General features: G+C 38.0%; 1 protein-coding gene across 2 annotated transcripts in view; it reads right to left on the bottom strand.

Moving 5' to 3' along the window:
* lsamp (limbic system associated membrane protein) overlaps positions 1–17231 on the bottom strand; it is a 398452-nt gene that overhangs the window by 59263 nt on the left and 321958 nt on the right. For both annotated transcript variants that reach the window (XM_067507389.1, XM_067507388.1), the window contains 2 exons: positions 7986–8130; positions 6827–6914 (listed from right to left, as the gene is read on the bottom strand). In XM_067507389.1, the coding sequence (XP_067363490.1) occupies positions 6827–6914; positions 7986–8130 (233 nt within the window). The remainder of the gene's footprint in view (positions 1–6826; positions 6915–7985; positions 8131–17231) is intronic.

Here is a 17231-nt window from a genome sequence, read left to right as displayed (position 1 = left end):
AGCTCATTCAGCATGACAGTGGTTGTGAAGGTATAAACTTTGAAACCTTTTAATGTTAAATGCCTTTATTCCACACTCAGAGAAATGTACTTCTGTCATGCCCTTTATGAGTGATACAGTATTATTAATTACAGCCAAGCACTTTATATGGGCTAAAGAGAGGATTTTGCACGGTGGGTATCAGCATGAAAGCACAGACTGTTCCCCCTCGCTGGAACTGCTGTCATATGCAGCATCTACAGAGTACACTTTTTCCTACTTGATCAAATGGTGGAATATTTATCTTGAACTTCATGCAAACTCAAAAAATCCCTTCAATGCAGCCATTATAATTTTAAATTTGGTATGTGTAAAGTGTATATTATTCTAATACCTCTCCACGAGAACAGAGAAATGGATGTTGTAAGATCAGACAGACAGCTAGACAAAAGAGAAGTTCTAACCTCCAAGACCACATCCTTTCTCTATAAATTCAAATCCATCAGGAACTTTGATCAGCAAAATCCAAATGCACACCACACGTTCCAGAGTGACTGTTATCAGGAGTATGTTAGGTAATAAGTGGCCACAAAGCCATTAGGAAAATGCAACTGAAATGGCAACACAGGGAAGAAGTGGGAAAGAATAATGCTGAAAACAGCCAAGGATCACAACCCTTCTTTAGATCAAAAAGACTAAAAGAAACTGTAATCTTGAAAAGTAATGTAACATAATATCAAATAATGCTCAGATTACTAGTAGTACATATTTTTTTCATTTTAATAATATTTCAAAAGCTTTTAAAAACACACATAAACTTCTTGGTCCTATATTAAGATCCATTTTCACCGTCACAGTTATGGAGTGAATAACACTGCTGCTCCACAACTAAAAGGCCCCTGGTTTGAATCTACCTGTCGGCAGTGGCCTTTGTTGTGTTCTCGCCATCATAAATGTCTGCTTTTCTACCTTATCTGTGCCCAAAGCACTCTACAATGGGACAACTACGGGTCAGTTGGTAAGGCAGTTGTCCTTTGAACCCCAGTGTTGATGATTCAGGCCCAGATTCATCCTGCCCACACACTGAAGTGTCCTTAGACAGACACTGAAATCCCTGCAGTGGTGCCACCATCTATGAGCAACTGTCCAACAATAATTTTGCCAAGATTATCAATAAAGTGTCTATTATTAATGTTATATGTTGCTTCACATTCACACACACACACACACACACACACACAGGTAAGTTAAACAGTCCCTCTAAATTGCCAATTGCTGCAAGTATGAGCATTAATGTTTGCATGTCTCTCTCTGTCAGTCCAATGACAACTGGGACAGACTCCAGCTGCCCAGGGATCTAAGAAGGACAAGAGGTGTAGATAACAGGTTTGTATTTAAACCTTTCTAACAGCACTTCAACCTGTGTATGGCAACTTAAAAGCCACTTCACTGACAACCATTCATTCAAACCAAAACATGAAATTTGAAAGTATGAATTATGAATGAAACACACTACATTTAAGCTCATTAAAAGGGAGAAGAAAACAACATTGGAGTTAATTGCTGGACTCAAAAAAGCAAATCTTGGCAAAAACTAACTAATAAAACATGATATTATAGTTGTTCTGTCAGTTCTTGGTTCACATTGACCTTCCATGTCCTCATTTGACTTAATACTCAGGAAACTGCTCAGCTGGCAATTCCCATAAAAGGAAGATTCTAATTCTAAATGGTGGCGTTATGCTGTTTGGTGTGCATTTCCTAGCTTATTTGTTGCCAGGAACACCAATATCTGGCACAAATCTATTTTCCCATCCTGCTGGTTACAAGGCCCCTTGATGGGTGAATGGCTAAAAGTTGCCATATACAACTTAAACTAGTGCAAGCATGAGGCTCAACATCAATCCAGTCTTCTCTGCCCCTCCCTGCTCTGCTCTGCTACAAAACACTCTGTCCAGGGGTTCAGGTGGTAATGGTTACGAAAGAAATAAAATATAAATAGGAATGCTGCAAACATATAAATAAAGAAGAAACAACGGACATTCTCTTATTGGGTGGATGGGCTTACAATGTTTAGAAGTGAGTGTCTACATTGATTCAGTGGGTCGTGGTGGAGGGGAGGGCTTTATCTGTAGCCCTTCACACTATAAGTTTTGAAGTGTATTTCTTGAAAAATAAAAAAATAAAACGTTACATTATGTATCTTTAAAATGGGCACTGTCTGTCTAATGATTCATGATTGAGTTAATATCCTAGATGGTTTAATGATCAAAAGAAACATTTAACAACAGAAGATCATTTTTTATGACTGTTAACTGTAACCATGTTGTGAATATTTCATCAAAGCACAAAAAAGTAGATGCTTACACAGAGATACGCAGCAAGCGTACTGTTACACTCACAGCTCCAGACACATAAACAACTCTTGACTAGCTAATACCACTTGGCAAACATCAAAGCCAAACCTTCGAATCATCACAGGACTGGCCTGGGCTTGCCTGTCGGCTAAACTTCTATGTCTGTGTTTCCCAAATCTCAAATTGGATTGGTGTAGAAGGCCTGGCATTATTTTTGGATTCTTGTCATATACAGTGACCCTTCTGCTTGGTGCTATTCATCTGAGCCTTGCAAATCCACCACTTTTTCATCCTCTGCAAATTTACTTTGTCTGATCATTTGTTTTCCAATTACGTGTCTGTCCCTGCTAGCAGAAATTTGTCAGCTTTGGTTATATGAACCTGCTCTTGGGTCGGTAACCAGGGGCAATGTTTGACGCTTGAAACATTTTCATACCCATTAAAAGATGAAGGCAGGGTGAATTATTATCCCCCCAGAGTTGATTGGGTTTTGTGGGGGGTTTGTGTAAGTTGCTGTGGGTGATGGTACATGAGACACACAAAGACACATTCTTATCTTCATTTAGTGAAAGACTCAAACTACATACAAAGCAGAAAATGAATAGAAAAAGAATCTGAAGTGGATTGTTCATCAAGGAGGGTTTTACTTGTGTACTCTTGTTATTTCATCAGTATTCCACATGTTTCTTCACTTTGTGTTTAATAATTGAAGACAGTTTAAAAATAAATCAAAACACAGGCACATCTAGAATGTTGTCATTTGTGTGGCCACAATTGGGTGCCCAGAAAATAGGGTGATAATAATAATAATAATAATACATTTTATTTATAAAGCACTTTACATTTGAAAAATGATTTAAAGGGTTTTAAACTCAAAACCTTTTTGTATATATTAAAACATCCATCAATAATAATGTTTTTAGGGTTAGAAATGGCAAAAAGGCAAATTATGAATGTGATGAAAGTAATCTACCATTTATAACTTCAAATAAATAACACACAAAAATAAACTTGAAACTAAACATTCGGGGAGAAATAAAAATCCATCCATGGAGGGATTATCTGCCTGGTTTCAACTGCTAAAAAATTCAAATTTTAGCATCTTAAATGCCCTAATAATTAATTTTAACTTCAAATTTGATTAGTTTTCGCTGTACTGAAAATTACCGCAGGTACCTACTACCCCCTCACTCTGGCAAAAAGTGGCACCTGGGGTGGGTAATGCAATTTTGGGGATAGTCCCCATTTGGCCCCAGCCCACAAACTAAACCTTAAGGTGAAGATTACACCCATGTAGCGGGAAAATACATAAGGAGAGCATAACACTGGCATTAAAATTGAATGGGACTTTGAGAGGGAGAGCAAAGGACAAAATAGCGTAAAATGCAAGCAACAGAATCAATGTTTGGCTATAAGTGTCACATTAGCCTTGACAAATTAAGCCACCATCAGAAACTCTGAAAGTAGACGGAAGACATTCCAATGATCAAGCGCTGAATAATTGGACATAGTGGATTCTGGGAAGGAGAGGCAATTTGCTGCCCGGGATCCGAGAAGAGGGGCATCAATTCACATACTGACCTTTAAAAATGCTATTAATGGATCATTTTGTCAGTCCACCACTGAATGAGAAGTTGTCTTGTAGGCTATTGTGTGCGGTGAAATTACACTGTAGTGCATTTTCTCCACCGACATCTGTGGTCGGTTTCACATCAGAGAGATTGTAGGTTTAAAGTGGAAAGGGCAGGTCAAAAAACAACATACTTTGACTGATATGTAACTAAACTACAGTGAAATGTGTTGAGATAGGGCACTGTACATATACAATGCACATACTTCAGTATCTTTTATAAGAAATAGCAAATGGCAATTGAAGTGCTCTTAGTCAAAAGCAAACATATACGCATGCAAACAAACAAAGTCAGCTATTGCACTTGTGTCAGTCAGGCAGCCTGTTTCTGACACACTGTCACAAATTGCTGTAATTTCTACAGTAACATTTTACATAATAACTTCTTGTTCTATTATTTAACAAAGTTTGCAAAGCATCATGGGTAAAAATGATTACAGTTGCTAACAGCATTTTTCCACAAAAACATATTGTACAATTACAGGCAAGCTGTATCTTGGCTGCAGATGATGCACATTACAGCTGAATACTCCTGATTTTGACGGTTGAATTTGAACTAGGAACAAGAGCATTTGCAGAATTTCCCATTATTTTAACTAAGCTGTTATGACCCCTCATGTAGAATACCTCTGATCAGTTTCATCATTAACCTAATTTTTATGTAATTTTGTGATTTTTTTTTTTTTGATATTTCATCAATCCTTGTGTCTCTTTTCTCATCAGGGAAGTGGACTTTAATGGCTTTAAGCATAAGTCATATACAAAAGATGTGGACTCCATCTCGTGTTCTCAAGCAATTTAAAACTACTTTTAAATGAGTTTTAATAAAAGTTGTTTATTTTGCTACGTTGGTTTTGGCTTAATTTTGCACTAAGGTGTCATTTAAAACATTTCTGAATATGCATTGTAAAGCTGATAATGTAAAAAGCATAAATTACCTGTAAAAACATTTTACAACAACTTATTGTTTTGTGAACTATTAACAGCTATTTACTGGCAACTTTAGTTGCCAGGTAGTTTCTGTAATTTTAATAGAATACAAGATAAAGTTGTAGAATAAAATTAATTATTGTCTTTCTGTAAGAAAACAATATATTGATGTAATTTTAAATACAAAAAAAACTGTAACATATATCCAGTTGTATAGTGTAATTCTTTTAACAGTAATTGAGTGGAAACTCTACAAGACTTTGTTGGCAACTTTTCTGCCAGGTAATTACTGTAAATTGCTCATTAAGATGTTTTGCTCTTGCGTTGCTCTTATTTTTATTGCTCATATTCCCTCATACAGTATAGTCCCAAGAGGTGATTCTGAGAAAATCTGAGAAAAGCCATTTCAGTAACAAAGAGAAAAGTATTACCAATAATATGCAGACAAGTACAAGATACACAAGGTAAGGAAAATCATATTGTACTGAAACTCTGAAATTAAAAATAAGAAATATTAGCAAACATAAATGTGTGAGTAAGTTAGTGAGGTTTCAACTATTCTGGTTTGTGTGTATCAGATACTGTGTGTGGTGAATACAAACTGAATGCTGCTTTTCACTTTTTGGTTTTAATTCTGCAGAGAAAACAGACCTGTCCAGAATGACCTGCAAGGTCCAGACAGTTCATAATGTTGCAGCAAGATAACAAATGTATTTTAGCCCTAAACCATATAACACTCTTTAAACCAACAGAAGTCTTTTAAAATCAATACAGAGAAACCCAGTGCAGTAAACTGGGGTGATGCGTTTTACTTTCTTGCTCTTACTGAAAACTTTAGCAGCAGTTGTGAATAAGAAGTGCTTCAGATTTTGAGGAGATGTAAGCATAGACATGTTTTTAGGCTTCGCTGATACATAAATCATACAATTTTGACTAATTTTTGTTTTGTTTTTGTTGGTTGATGTTTGAAGTCCTTTAAATTAAAATTTATACCTGCACCAAACATTCTGGCTTGGTGGTGCATCATTTAATTTTGGGAAATCAATCAGACATTTGCTGAATGCATCATGGCTGTAGGTATATAATTGTACTTTTATAATTGGTAACATAATAAATTGCTTAATCAATACTTAAAATATTGACTTCTTGGACAATGCAGATTACTGGAGTTAAAAATGTATATTACTGTGCATTCTGACAAAGACCTTAAAGTTTGCACTCTCTGATACAACAGTTTAATGATGCTATAGTATTGCTCTCTCTTTCATCTCAGCTACAATCACAAAACCCAAAAGACAAGTCTTGCAAGTTACTTGAAAAAAGTTAGAAATATTTAAAAATAAAATCAAATCTTTACCCTTCAGGTCTTGGATCAAATCCTACAGCATTACCCTGCTCTCCTCATGATTATCTTTAACTGTCAACTTTCCTGCTGTCTTCAATGTGAAAAAAAGAAACGTTCTCTTCTTTGAAATGGAAAGCTACTGCTGAAGGCTTTTCAAGTGCGGTTAACATTAATTTGAACTTTAACAAGACAATCTGGTGCTGGAGGATGGGGTTTGTGACATACAAGTTTATATTCTGACAATGCATATTCATAGATTTTCATTGCAAACACCTTAGAGGGACACTTTTTACATTCAGTAATAGAGAGTTGTGACACTCCTGTTAGCTGCTTGTGTTTAGCTGGACAATGTTGTCTTTAAGATATCTGCTATGTGTCTTAAGACATTTGAAATACAATTTAAAATATGTGAAAGAGAAACCTGTGGCTGATCGGCGACATCATGTTTTGTTTAATATAAAAGAGCTTTTGAAGGTTTGCCCCTTTTAAAAGCTGAAATCTTTCCGGCTGACATACATTAGGTGAGTGGTGTATGGTATATTTCCATTAACTGCTCGTGTGTACAGTATGTTCAGTACTGCTTACCTTGTACAATGAGGTAGACCTGTGAGGTCTTGGGTTGCTGCTTAGTCTGTATGGAACATGTGTACGATCCCTCATCATACACGTCCACCTACACACAATAAAACAGAATATTATTTCCATAGTTTGAATGTAAAGGTTTTTTTTTATTAACATGTAAGAGTGTGAGCAGTATGATTTCTGTCGGAGCATGTTACTTTTTTACTGGAATAGTGCTTTACCAATATATTTTACCAACTAAATGATTTGTGATTCTTAATTGCAATTTATTGTGATTTTCAAAATACTCAATTACAATAACAACAAAAACAAACTACACCATGAACATTCCTGTGGTTCTTTCCAAAAGAGTTCACTCCAAAAAGGAAAGTTATTGTAAAAAATATGTTATTACTATGATAATTTTTTACTCCTCGCCAGTGGTCTTTCTCCTTTTTCTGCTAGAAATTCCATTTAAATCCTACCTCATTGCAACAGCAAATATATCTTTTTTTTTTTTTACAATGATGAAGAAATGGTAAGTCACAAAATGTTTTTACTGAATTTCTGGCAATGCATATTCATAGAAACAAATCAACACATGTTCACTGACTGCATATTTAATAGTTTTTACCCAACTACCTAACGATATATGTTTGTACAGCTACAGAATTATTGCTTTTTTTCAGCAAAAGTTCATAATTTCTCACTAACCCTAACCTCAACAAAAGTTATTTAAATGCCTTAAGCAGAATTTAGTCTTCTTGGGGATAAATAATAAAAGAAAAAAAGTTTTTTGTACTCTAAGCATATATTAGCTGTCAAAGACAATCAGCTGGCTTATTTATTTTTTATTTTTTGCACCGCAGGCACAAATTTTGTTGTACACGATTTAAAGAGAGCCCAGAAGCAGATTACCTCTTTACCCATTTCCAGTTTTTATGTTGAGCTAAACTAACCATTGTGCACTTCAGCTTCAAATTTAGTGGTCATATTTCTCAGGCTAATCATGTAAAAATAGAGACTTTGCATGTAAACGTGGTAAACTCTCCCGTTCCTAAAAAGAATACATTCAGCGCAAAGTTTATTTTTGAATGGGATCTCTACAGCTCACGATGAATCAAATTTGTACGTTTTATTGTACAATCCAATTCCGCTTTTACCCCTCTATAGAAAACCATACCTTTTGTATGCGCAGGCTGTACTCAAGTTGTCCTTTAGTGACCAGATCTACTCTGGGGTCCAGAGACCACTTGTCCTGGCCAGCAAAGATGATGTTGGATCGATTGAGCCAAGCCACCCTGGACACTTTATCATCAACGTAACACCTGTGGGCAGGACAAGAGCAAGTGAGTTGAGCAGAAGAAACTAGAAACAGAAAGCCTTTTTTTTCATTAGGTATGAACACTTGTGAAAAGAAATGAGTTCTGACTTCTCTTATTTCAGGATATGTTATTTCCTTATCATAAAGGATATTAAGAGATTTGCAGACAGGGAGTAAACAACACCAAACCCATTTATGAAACACAAAGGTGTTTAATGTAGAGGTGTATACACACAACCAAGTTTTTAAACAATGGGCCAAGCTGGGTATAGAGTATTTCGACACCATTCAGCAGTACTGTGTTTGATACTGCTGACCAGCAAGAGTTTCCAAAGTTAGTTAAGTTAATCAGACAAGTCAGCACTCCACGTATCCTGAGGTCTCAAAAGTAAATATAAAGAGAACAAAGTTGAGAAGTATCTCTTTTTCTTCCCTATCCTTTATTCATCCCTCACACACTCTTTTCTTCCCACTCATTCTCATTTTGTCTCTTTACCCCCTCGTTGACTCGGCCTCCCTTCCTCTTGCTGATAAATACATCTCCTTTAACAGCGAGCCTATTCCTGTGGATGAAAAAGGACACCGGTATCCTCTTGTTTACTTCTTGTTTCGCACTGTCAGAGAATTACGCCTAGTAAGCTCGAGCTAAGACACCTCGTGCAGGAGGGAAGAGAGCTGAGTGTCTACCTAATAAATAAATGTAAATGTGGGAAGATGTCAGAATCAATGAGAATGGATATCAGCCGTAATGCAAGCCGACAGTGGATGCGCCTCACATGCAAATTCTGGCGACTCCCCGAGCCTTGGCTGTGCACACAGCTTCAGAGTGTGTTGGGCTACAAGAGAGTAGATTAGCGAGGCAGTGGAGTGAGGCTGTTTTTGGCAGGTGACCCCGGGTGATCCACAAAAGTGGTGGTGCAGTCACCCCAGCCTGTTACCCAGTGGGAGCTGGATGTCAGATTTGTTGAGGGCTTGTACTCACAGCTTGAATCCTTGTTGATGTTTCTTCCCTTTGTGTAGAACCCAGATAAATCACTGTATTTATTGACTCTCTTTGACGTCTACCTTCGACATCCCACATGTGAAGTGCGTATCCAGTTTTGTTTCAGATACCTTCAAAGCGCTAAATAATAGAGATGAGCTAACCTAATTCAGACACATTTTCCTATAATCATAGAGAGCTATTCCACCCAACTATCTATAATCCTGAGAAAACATCTGGAGTGCTAAAACTGAGCATGACTAACAGAATTAAATTGTATAACATAGCTCGTTTTATGACTCACATTTTGTATAATGTTTGAGCTTTAACCTCTGTAAAACAATCATGTATGATAGGCCCCTGCGGTGACCTCAGTGCTCTCAAAGGTACAAAAGCTTAATTTGAAATGCAATGCAAATATGTATAAATGTGAACACAATGTCTCAAGATGCTACTTAAGAGAATCATAACACCCTGTACTGTGGCTTGAATCAAGCAGATGAGGAAGCAAAACTGCATGTGACATTATTGTTTTGTGGGGGAAAAGAGCCATCTGTTTTCAAGTCCTGATGTGTCTTTGCTCAACTCCTGCTCATTTATCACACAGTGATATATATCTACTGTATGAGAATTGCTGAGATGTTTTCTTGTATGCAGGAGCTTTCTTACAAATATACGTCAGAGTACATCAGCAAATATTCTTAAACATGAAATTTCCCTTTAATCAAATGTCCTCCACTTAAAAGAGCACGAAATATGCACATTTGCTTCAAAATAAAAGTTCTACAATTGTAATCCTTCAATTAACTGTTAAAGAATGGGTCCTTTTCCAAGTGAAAATGCTCTACATTAGTGAAACGTATAAACATACAGTGACAGGTTGAATGGCTTTTTAGGTGTTTGCAGTGAAGCAATAAAGTGCCCTGGCTGACTGAATGGTTGAATCTTGTTTGTTTTCACCGAGTCTGCTTCCTCTCATCCCTTATTACCACTCGCCCCCTGTCGTGAAGTGATTGGGAAGAGAAGAAACAAGAAAGTAAGGTGGAAACTGGAAGACCAAAAGAGGAGACGTGAAAAGAAGTCGCTTCACTGTGTCTTCGCTTTTAAAAACTTAGATTAACTTAAGTTGTTACTAAACCCGTTACTGAACTAAACCTGAAACACGGATTTCTAAGCAGGTACAATAAAAAGTTTTATTTTCACCACTGTGACCTTGAACATACTAACACTATTTTTCACAGCCTAAGAGACACCAGTAGAAGCCACCATGTTAGTTACTGTTACTGCTAAAAACAGCTGACATAAAACTTTGAGTTAAAAGTTAAAATAGCTGTGGTCTTAAAATTGTCACCTCACACTCACTGACACTTTTATTTAATTTTAAAGTGAAATGCGACTATTTCTCAATGTTGCTTTCTGCAAATGCAGATTTTAAAGGGCAACTTCACCAATTTTCAACTTGCTCTGTATGGCTTTAGTTTAGGAGCACATATATATTAATGCTTTCAACTTCCCTCCAGATGAAATCACCTGGAGATGTTTTTCATCATTAGGAGTTCAGTTGATGTCATCTGAGGGAGCTTTGGAAAGGCAGGTTGACCGTGATTACAAAATCCATAGTGTGAGCAACAAGATGGCATAATCTGAACTGAAGGTTTCTCCAAATAATATCATCTGGAGGCATTTTTCAGACAGATTATTTTATTTCTTTTTTTTTCATTTTATCTCTTTCTTTTTCCGTTCTGAAGCACCCTGACTTATGCTTTGTGATTCCTGGAAAAACAGTTCAGAGACTGTAGAGTTTCTATTCATTCAATTGTAAACAGAGATTCCCCCCAACTTCTCAAGTGGCTATAAGACAGCTTGTAACTGTAATGTTATTTAGTACAGAAAAACGGGAAATAAGCCAAAACCTAAAAACAAATATCAATAAAAATAGATATAAGATTATATAAACACAAAACCATGACATTTTCCACAGTAGCTGATTAAAAGAGTGTTTTATTAAATCGTCTGCCTCTCTTATACAAATAATTATCTGTATAATATCATTACTGAATTAAGAGCTTTATTGTTAGATGCACAGCAATACAGCAAGGCAGTGACATTTGGCTTGTTTATATTTTGTCTGGAGATCAGATTTAGAAAAAATATTAAATCCAGAACACAAAAAATGTTGAGATTTTATATTTTGGCAACATACCCCAGCCCTAAATGAGGTTGTCACCATTTCTGACTAGTTTATGTACTTGGACCATGTTTGGGGCCCAATGCCATGTCTGCACAGAAGGCACATAGTGAGCAGCACATGAGCTGAGCTGCAGCAGCAAAAGCCAGAAAAGAGATCGAAAGTGTTAAAATGCACTTCAGGGTGTGGTTATGGGCGTAATGTGTGAGAGAAACATGAGGTGATAAAAAGGGTGGAATGTTTATAATAGGATGCATCCGATGAGTGTGAGGGACACTACGGTGTGTCTGAAATGATGTCTGTGTGGAGATGGAGAGTGTAAAGCTACCAGTTCCATGTTCCTGTTCTGAGACACATCGGTATGCTGACGATGTCATTGTGACAATGCAAACACGCTGATGTTTAGCCAGTAGAATATTGAAATAACATACTAACATTTAATTTTGTAATTTGTCATTTTGAGTTTCTAATTTGATTAGATTGTTTGTATCAGAAAGCAATCATCAAACGTTTTACAATTTTTCCTGGCGGTGACGAGAGGAATTTTTTTTGCATTTTGACTTCCAGGTTATGAAAGAAGAAAATAATGTAGTTAAATAAAAGAAGCAATTATAAACCGACTGATGCACCAACTGTCAGTTATGCCCTAAATGTAAACGAGGCAAGCAGCTTTAACCGGGCAGACCTCTCACTTTCAGTACTGGCCTCTATAACATTACATGAGCTCTTTGACACATACAGGTCAGTGGGACTGTTAATTGTCCAAATGTTCCTAATTGTACTATCTCTTTTTAGTGGTCACCATATGTTTCTTCTTACAGGTCTGAGAATAGGATTAAGAAACACACTCATGTGCTTGACATCGCACTCAGATTTCAATCACAACCATATTCCCCTGCTCCAAACATTCTCATCTTCCCTTTGCCTTCTCACTTTCCCTTTCATCTCTTAGCACCTCTGCCTTGCCACTCCTCCACTTCCCTCCATCTAGCCATCCTTGTTTTCTCGCCCCATCTGCCTCTCATCTCGCTTGTTCTCACTTCCCCGTATAGGTTTCTTCTCCCTTCTCATCTCTCCATCAACACTCTGGACTGGTGGACAGAGGACAGAATGGAATAGAAATCAAACAAACTCTTCATTTCTCTGTGTTACAGATTGTGTTTCTGGGCTACCTCTGCCCCTCTCTTTTCTCAGTTTGCTCAAGCCTTTAGAGGATCCTATTAGCCCTTGGTGAGGAGCTTAGAACATGCACAGCAGTTGCAATTTCCTGTTCCTCACTAATGAGCAACTGTCTGAAAAGTGGAGGATTTCCTGTCACTTGTCATAGCAGTTGTCTCCTTGTAGCTCTCGCTTCCCTGTAGCAGAGTATCTGTCAAGGTGTGACTACGCAAGGGTTTGGTTTCTAGGGCAGTGCTGTGGTCCTGAGAAATAAGAGCTCGGCTGTCTCTGGCAGGCCTAATCTGAGGAACATTCAACAGGTGACTTGCTGGGGACATGATTTGATTGGGATGGAAATAAAAATGCAGCCCATTAACTGGCAGCAGGGCTCAAAATGCTGCAGTATTCCAGCTTTATCTCACAGTTATTTAGCCAATGGGACTTTACGTATTTGAATATTTGGCAAAAAATCAGCTTTCTTTAATCAACAGCATCTCTATTTTCACAATCCTCTACAGAATCCTCTCCAAGCCCATAATCCTCTGCAGAATACATAGTCTCTGCTAATATTAAAAAAAATCTAGTAAATGCTAGCAAATATTTGGTGATGCTTGTAAACAAAAAGGCTTGTTAAAAGCACCTGTTTTATTTTTTTATTTATTAAATTTTTTTTTACAAAGCAACACTGTTGTTTATCAGTCCCTCCAGAGACCAAGGCTGGATTTACACAGGGTCTTGCTTGTGATGGATGCCTGGATTGCTGTCCTGCACTGTTTTATCGTGCGCTTTCTTGATGGATGCTCTGCTGTGCTATATTATACCCTTTTTCTGCCCCGCTGTGCTGTGCCAATATGGACTGGCCAATAGGCTATGGCTGACAGGGGACTGTGTGGGCTGACAGATGCCTGGGCTAGACCTGCTGAGCTGGGCTTGTGTTGACAGGAGGGCTGGGCTGGATGGATCCCTGCTCCAGGCCTAGCCGTGGGGGAGGACCAAAGAGCAGACTGCAGCCAGGGAGTGAAACTGTAATGAGAGGAGTGATGTGCCAAGACTGACAGAACAGCCACACCACCCGCTATCCCCATCAATACCCAGTTCCCCTCATCTCACCACGTCTTATCTCTCCTTTTTTTCCTCTCTGGCACCTCTCACCCCTTAACAAAACACTTTTTTTTCTCCATTTCCTCTTTGTAGTGTTTCTGTCTTGTTCTGCTCTCTACCCTCTTCAACCTACTGCCTCCATCTCATTTACCGTCTCTCTGTCCGTTTCTCCCTTGTATGCTCATATTGACTGGGCAATCTGTGTCAATAAGGTATATCCATGCATGTGTTAGTGTGGATTTCTATATGTATTGCAGGAAACACCGTACCTGTCGTACAGAGAGAATCTACAATCTTTTCTCTGACAGAGTCAACTTGTTTCTTCAATCGATAAAGCTTAAAAGTGAGTCTAGCACACAGAGTGTTTGATCAGAATCTGGCTCCCTCCAGCCTGGTGAGCAAGAGCTGCCACGGCTGACCCATAAGTTCTGTGACTTTGTTGTCTGTATGCTTATGGCAGAGGGTACAACAGACAGAGGGAAAGTGATGGAGAAATTACCCATCAGACCAACAAACATCCACAGAAAGAAAGGATATGCCATAGACAAAAAGGGACAAAGAAAAGAGAGAGAGCGGAAATGTAAGCTAAGGGAAAGAAGCAAAGCTAAAGCTGCATACCAAATCAAAGTCAGGCCATTCCTCTATAGCCCTCAAAGCAGTTTCTTGTCCCAGATTTCCTCTGCGGAGCAGGTTAAATGTATTTCCGGTAAGGTCTAAGTTTATCCCCTAGGACTGGGCTTAACAGAACAAAGCATTTATTGAAATACCTGGTTTTGCTTCAGAATCCATCAGCCACTTTTTCTTATTTGACAAAAATGGGAAACTAAAGCTAAATTTCTCGCCCCGCCACTGACAAGACAAAATCACACTTTCATATTAAAAAGTGTACAGTATATGGAATAATGGAGAAGCGCAAAAGCAAATATGACACCATCAAGGGGAATGTATTGTACCTAAGCCTGAGTATCTGCTTGTGGATTGTGTAACATGTCTTGTTGCAAACAGGTCAAGTTAATTACTGTTATTGTAAAAAAGCATGTTTGAAGACTGTGAAATTTCCTTTGCAGTCACAATTAGGTTTTTTGGGGAGAGAAATGACAAGGCTATGTTATGGTTCATACACTGACTTCTTTCATTAATTATGATTTTGAACAAATCTGTTATAATCAAGAAGACCATTTCCTATGGGCCCAGCTTCAAATAGGAAAAGCATCTCTCACTTGAAAGTGGACCTGCATCCCCCTATCTCTCGATCGGTGCCAGAGATCCAGAGGGATACAATAGAGCTATTTCGATCCTTTACCTATTTTCAGACCTGTAGTAAGTCATTATAGTCACTTTAGTTAGTACCTCCATCATTTTCCCCTAAAGACACATTCTGGAGCCAGCCACTTCAGGGAAATCCCTGATGATGTAACTGCATCAGAATAGACTTGGAGTAACCTTTACTGCACCGTTAATTTTTCCTCACAATTCTCATGTAGTTTTCCCATCATGAGCCCCTTCCATCGTGGTCGCCATGCATCAGTGCTTAGAGCAAGCCATTAATCAAGGCAGCAATCATTGTTTTGAGGCTTGGCTAGCAGACCTAGCAGGGGAAATTATTAATCAAAAATGGTTACAAAAAACTTAAGAATTAGCAGATCTGCTTAATTCAAATTTTCTTGGCATAGGTGTAATTTCACCTCCAAGGCCTTGGGATTGCCAGGGCAGTTCGATTTCCACGTGCGTCATGCCTTTCCATGTTTATGAAGCCACTCCAAAGAGACTCGTACTTAGTTCTGCTGTGAAATTGAGAAAAAAATGGAAATCTCCACAGCAACATTTGGAGCCAATTAAAGAGGCTAAAGCCAAAATATACAGTAGTGGGAGCCAACATCTAACTGCTGACCAGAGTTCAAACTGCACATGTCAGCACTGAAGGAGCCCTGACCCTTCTCCCGCCAGTCTAGCTTCAATCTGACCCTTTCAGCCTCATTTTGAAGCAAATACCACAATTCCACCGTAGTTTCCTCCTTCCCCTTTCATGCACTCAGTTTTTAACCAGAGCTGCATTACTAGCGAGAAGTGGTCAGACACAACAAGCCCATGACAGATGGTGCCTCACTGAGACGTAGGCAGGAGGATGTATGGCAAAGGCAGAATGCGGCTATTAAATATCACTCCTCTTTTCCTTTCCTGTGTTTCTTTTGTTTTGCTCCTTTTCTTGCAGTAGTTTCCCTTCTTCCCCTGTCTTCCTCATTCACATTCATTTATCTTCATCGCTTGCTGTCTTAGTCTTTAAATTTTTGCTTCCAATGCTGTGATCAATCTTTACTCTCGTTCTAATTTATTTGCCATACTGCTGTGGTCTGACTGTACAGCAGCAATGTCCGTCAGTGCACGTAGGATAGACACAACAGCAACAGAAAAAATGGAACACGGTCTATTGTATTGCATCAGTATGTCGCTATATCTGTGTCTATGTGTATATGTGTTTATGTCTTTGAACACATAAACACAGAGAAAGCAACATACTGATGTGCCATATATGGTGTTTTAAACGTATGTGTATCTAATGTAAGCCACATGCCTTTTACAGCTACAAATTATACTAATTTCTCCACAATTACTGGCTGTAGTGTCGAGCTTCCCCAACCATTGCTGTCTTTATGCTGCATTTCCTTCTCAACCAGCTCTTATTATCACAGGATATCACATACTGTAAGGCCTTGTCTCTAAGTGTGGCATGATGGAAGTACTACTTTACTTCCATCAGTGTGCTCTGCTTTTTTTACATTACAGGCAGAAAGAGGTGAATCAGTGGATGGTGCAGTGTCACTGGAGGAGGGCAGAAGCAAGAAGGAAAAAATATACTCTTATAAGTGCTAAAATACTCTAGAGCTGGCTGCCTCTGCTGAGGCTGTGAAATGAAATGCAACACCATAAATTCTGTCTGAAATGAAATAGGCCTATTTGAATTTTTAGGCCTTACACACTATTTATGTTTCTTGGGAAAGCTTCTGATAATGTAAAGTGTAAAACGACCAAGAGCTGCAGTACATCTCAGCAACACAGATTCTACACATATCAAACAGAGCTCAAGCAAAGCTCAGAAAATCACACAAATATAAGTCAAGGGCTTTACTACATTTTCTTATTCATAGTCCGATTTTATCTTAAATGTAAAACTTTGAACTGAAGATGTGTCTTAAACAATTATGAAGTGAATCTGAGTTTAGGGGAGAGGTTTATTCATCATTATATCCTAAATAAGAAATAGTTTTCGATGCACTTTCAACATACTCAGCATTTCTCCTTTGTTGGATAACATTTAAAACCACAGCCTCATTAAATTTGAGAAATTTGAGATCATGCAATTACAGGTGGACTTTAAAGGTGAATTCACAGTGTTACAAGTGTCAGCATTTGAAATAAAGGACTGATAGGTGTTATATCAAATAAGAGAAACCCCTTGAGGAATTTCTTGCCAGCAAAAGTACAGTTGAGTGCACAACTTTGAATCCACTTAATTTAAAATGTCAAACAGTTAAAACTACATTTTTTTTCAGAATATTTAATACATATTCAGCTACTTCAAATGTTCCTTCACCATTAGAAGTAACAAAAGGGTCAAGGGAAATTATAGTAAAATAATGAGAAACATACAATTGCAAATTTTGTACCCTCTTCATGA

Source organism: Channa argus, chromosome 6, assembly GCF_033026475.1.
Source record: "Channa argus isolate prfri chromosome 6, Channa argus male v1.0, whole genome shotgun sequence".
NCBI lineage: Eukaryota > Metazoa > Chordata > Actinopteri > Anabantiformes > Channidae > Channa > Channa argus.
Note: the sequence above shows the minus strand (reverse complement) of the source record. Positions and strands in the feature narration are given on the sequence as shown.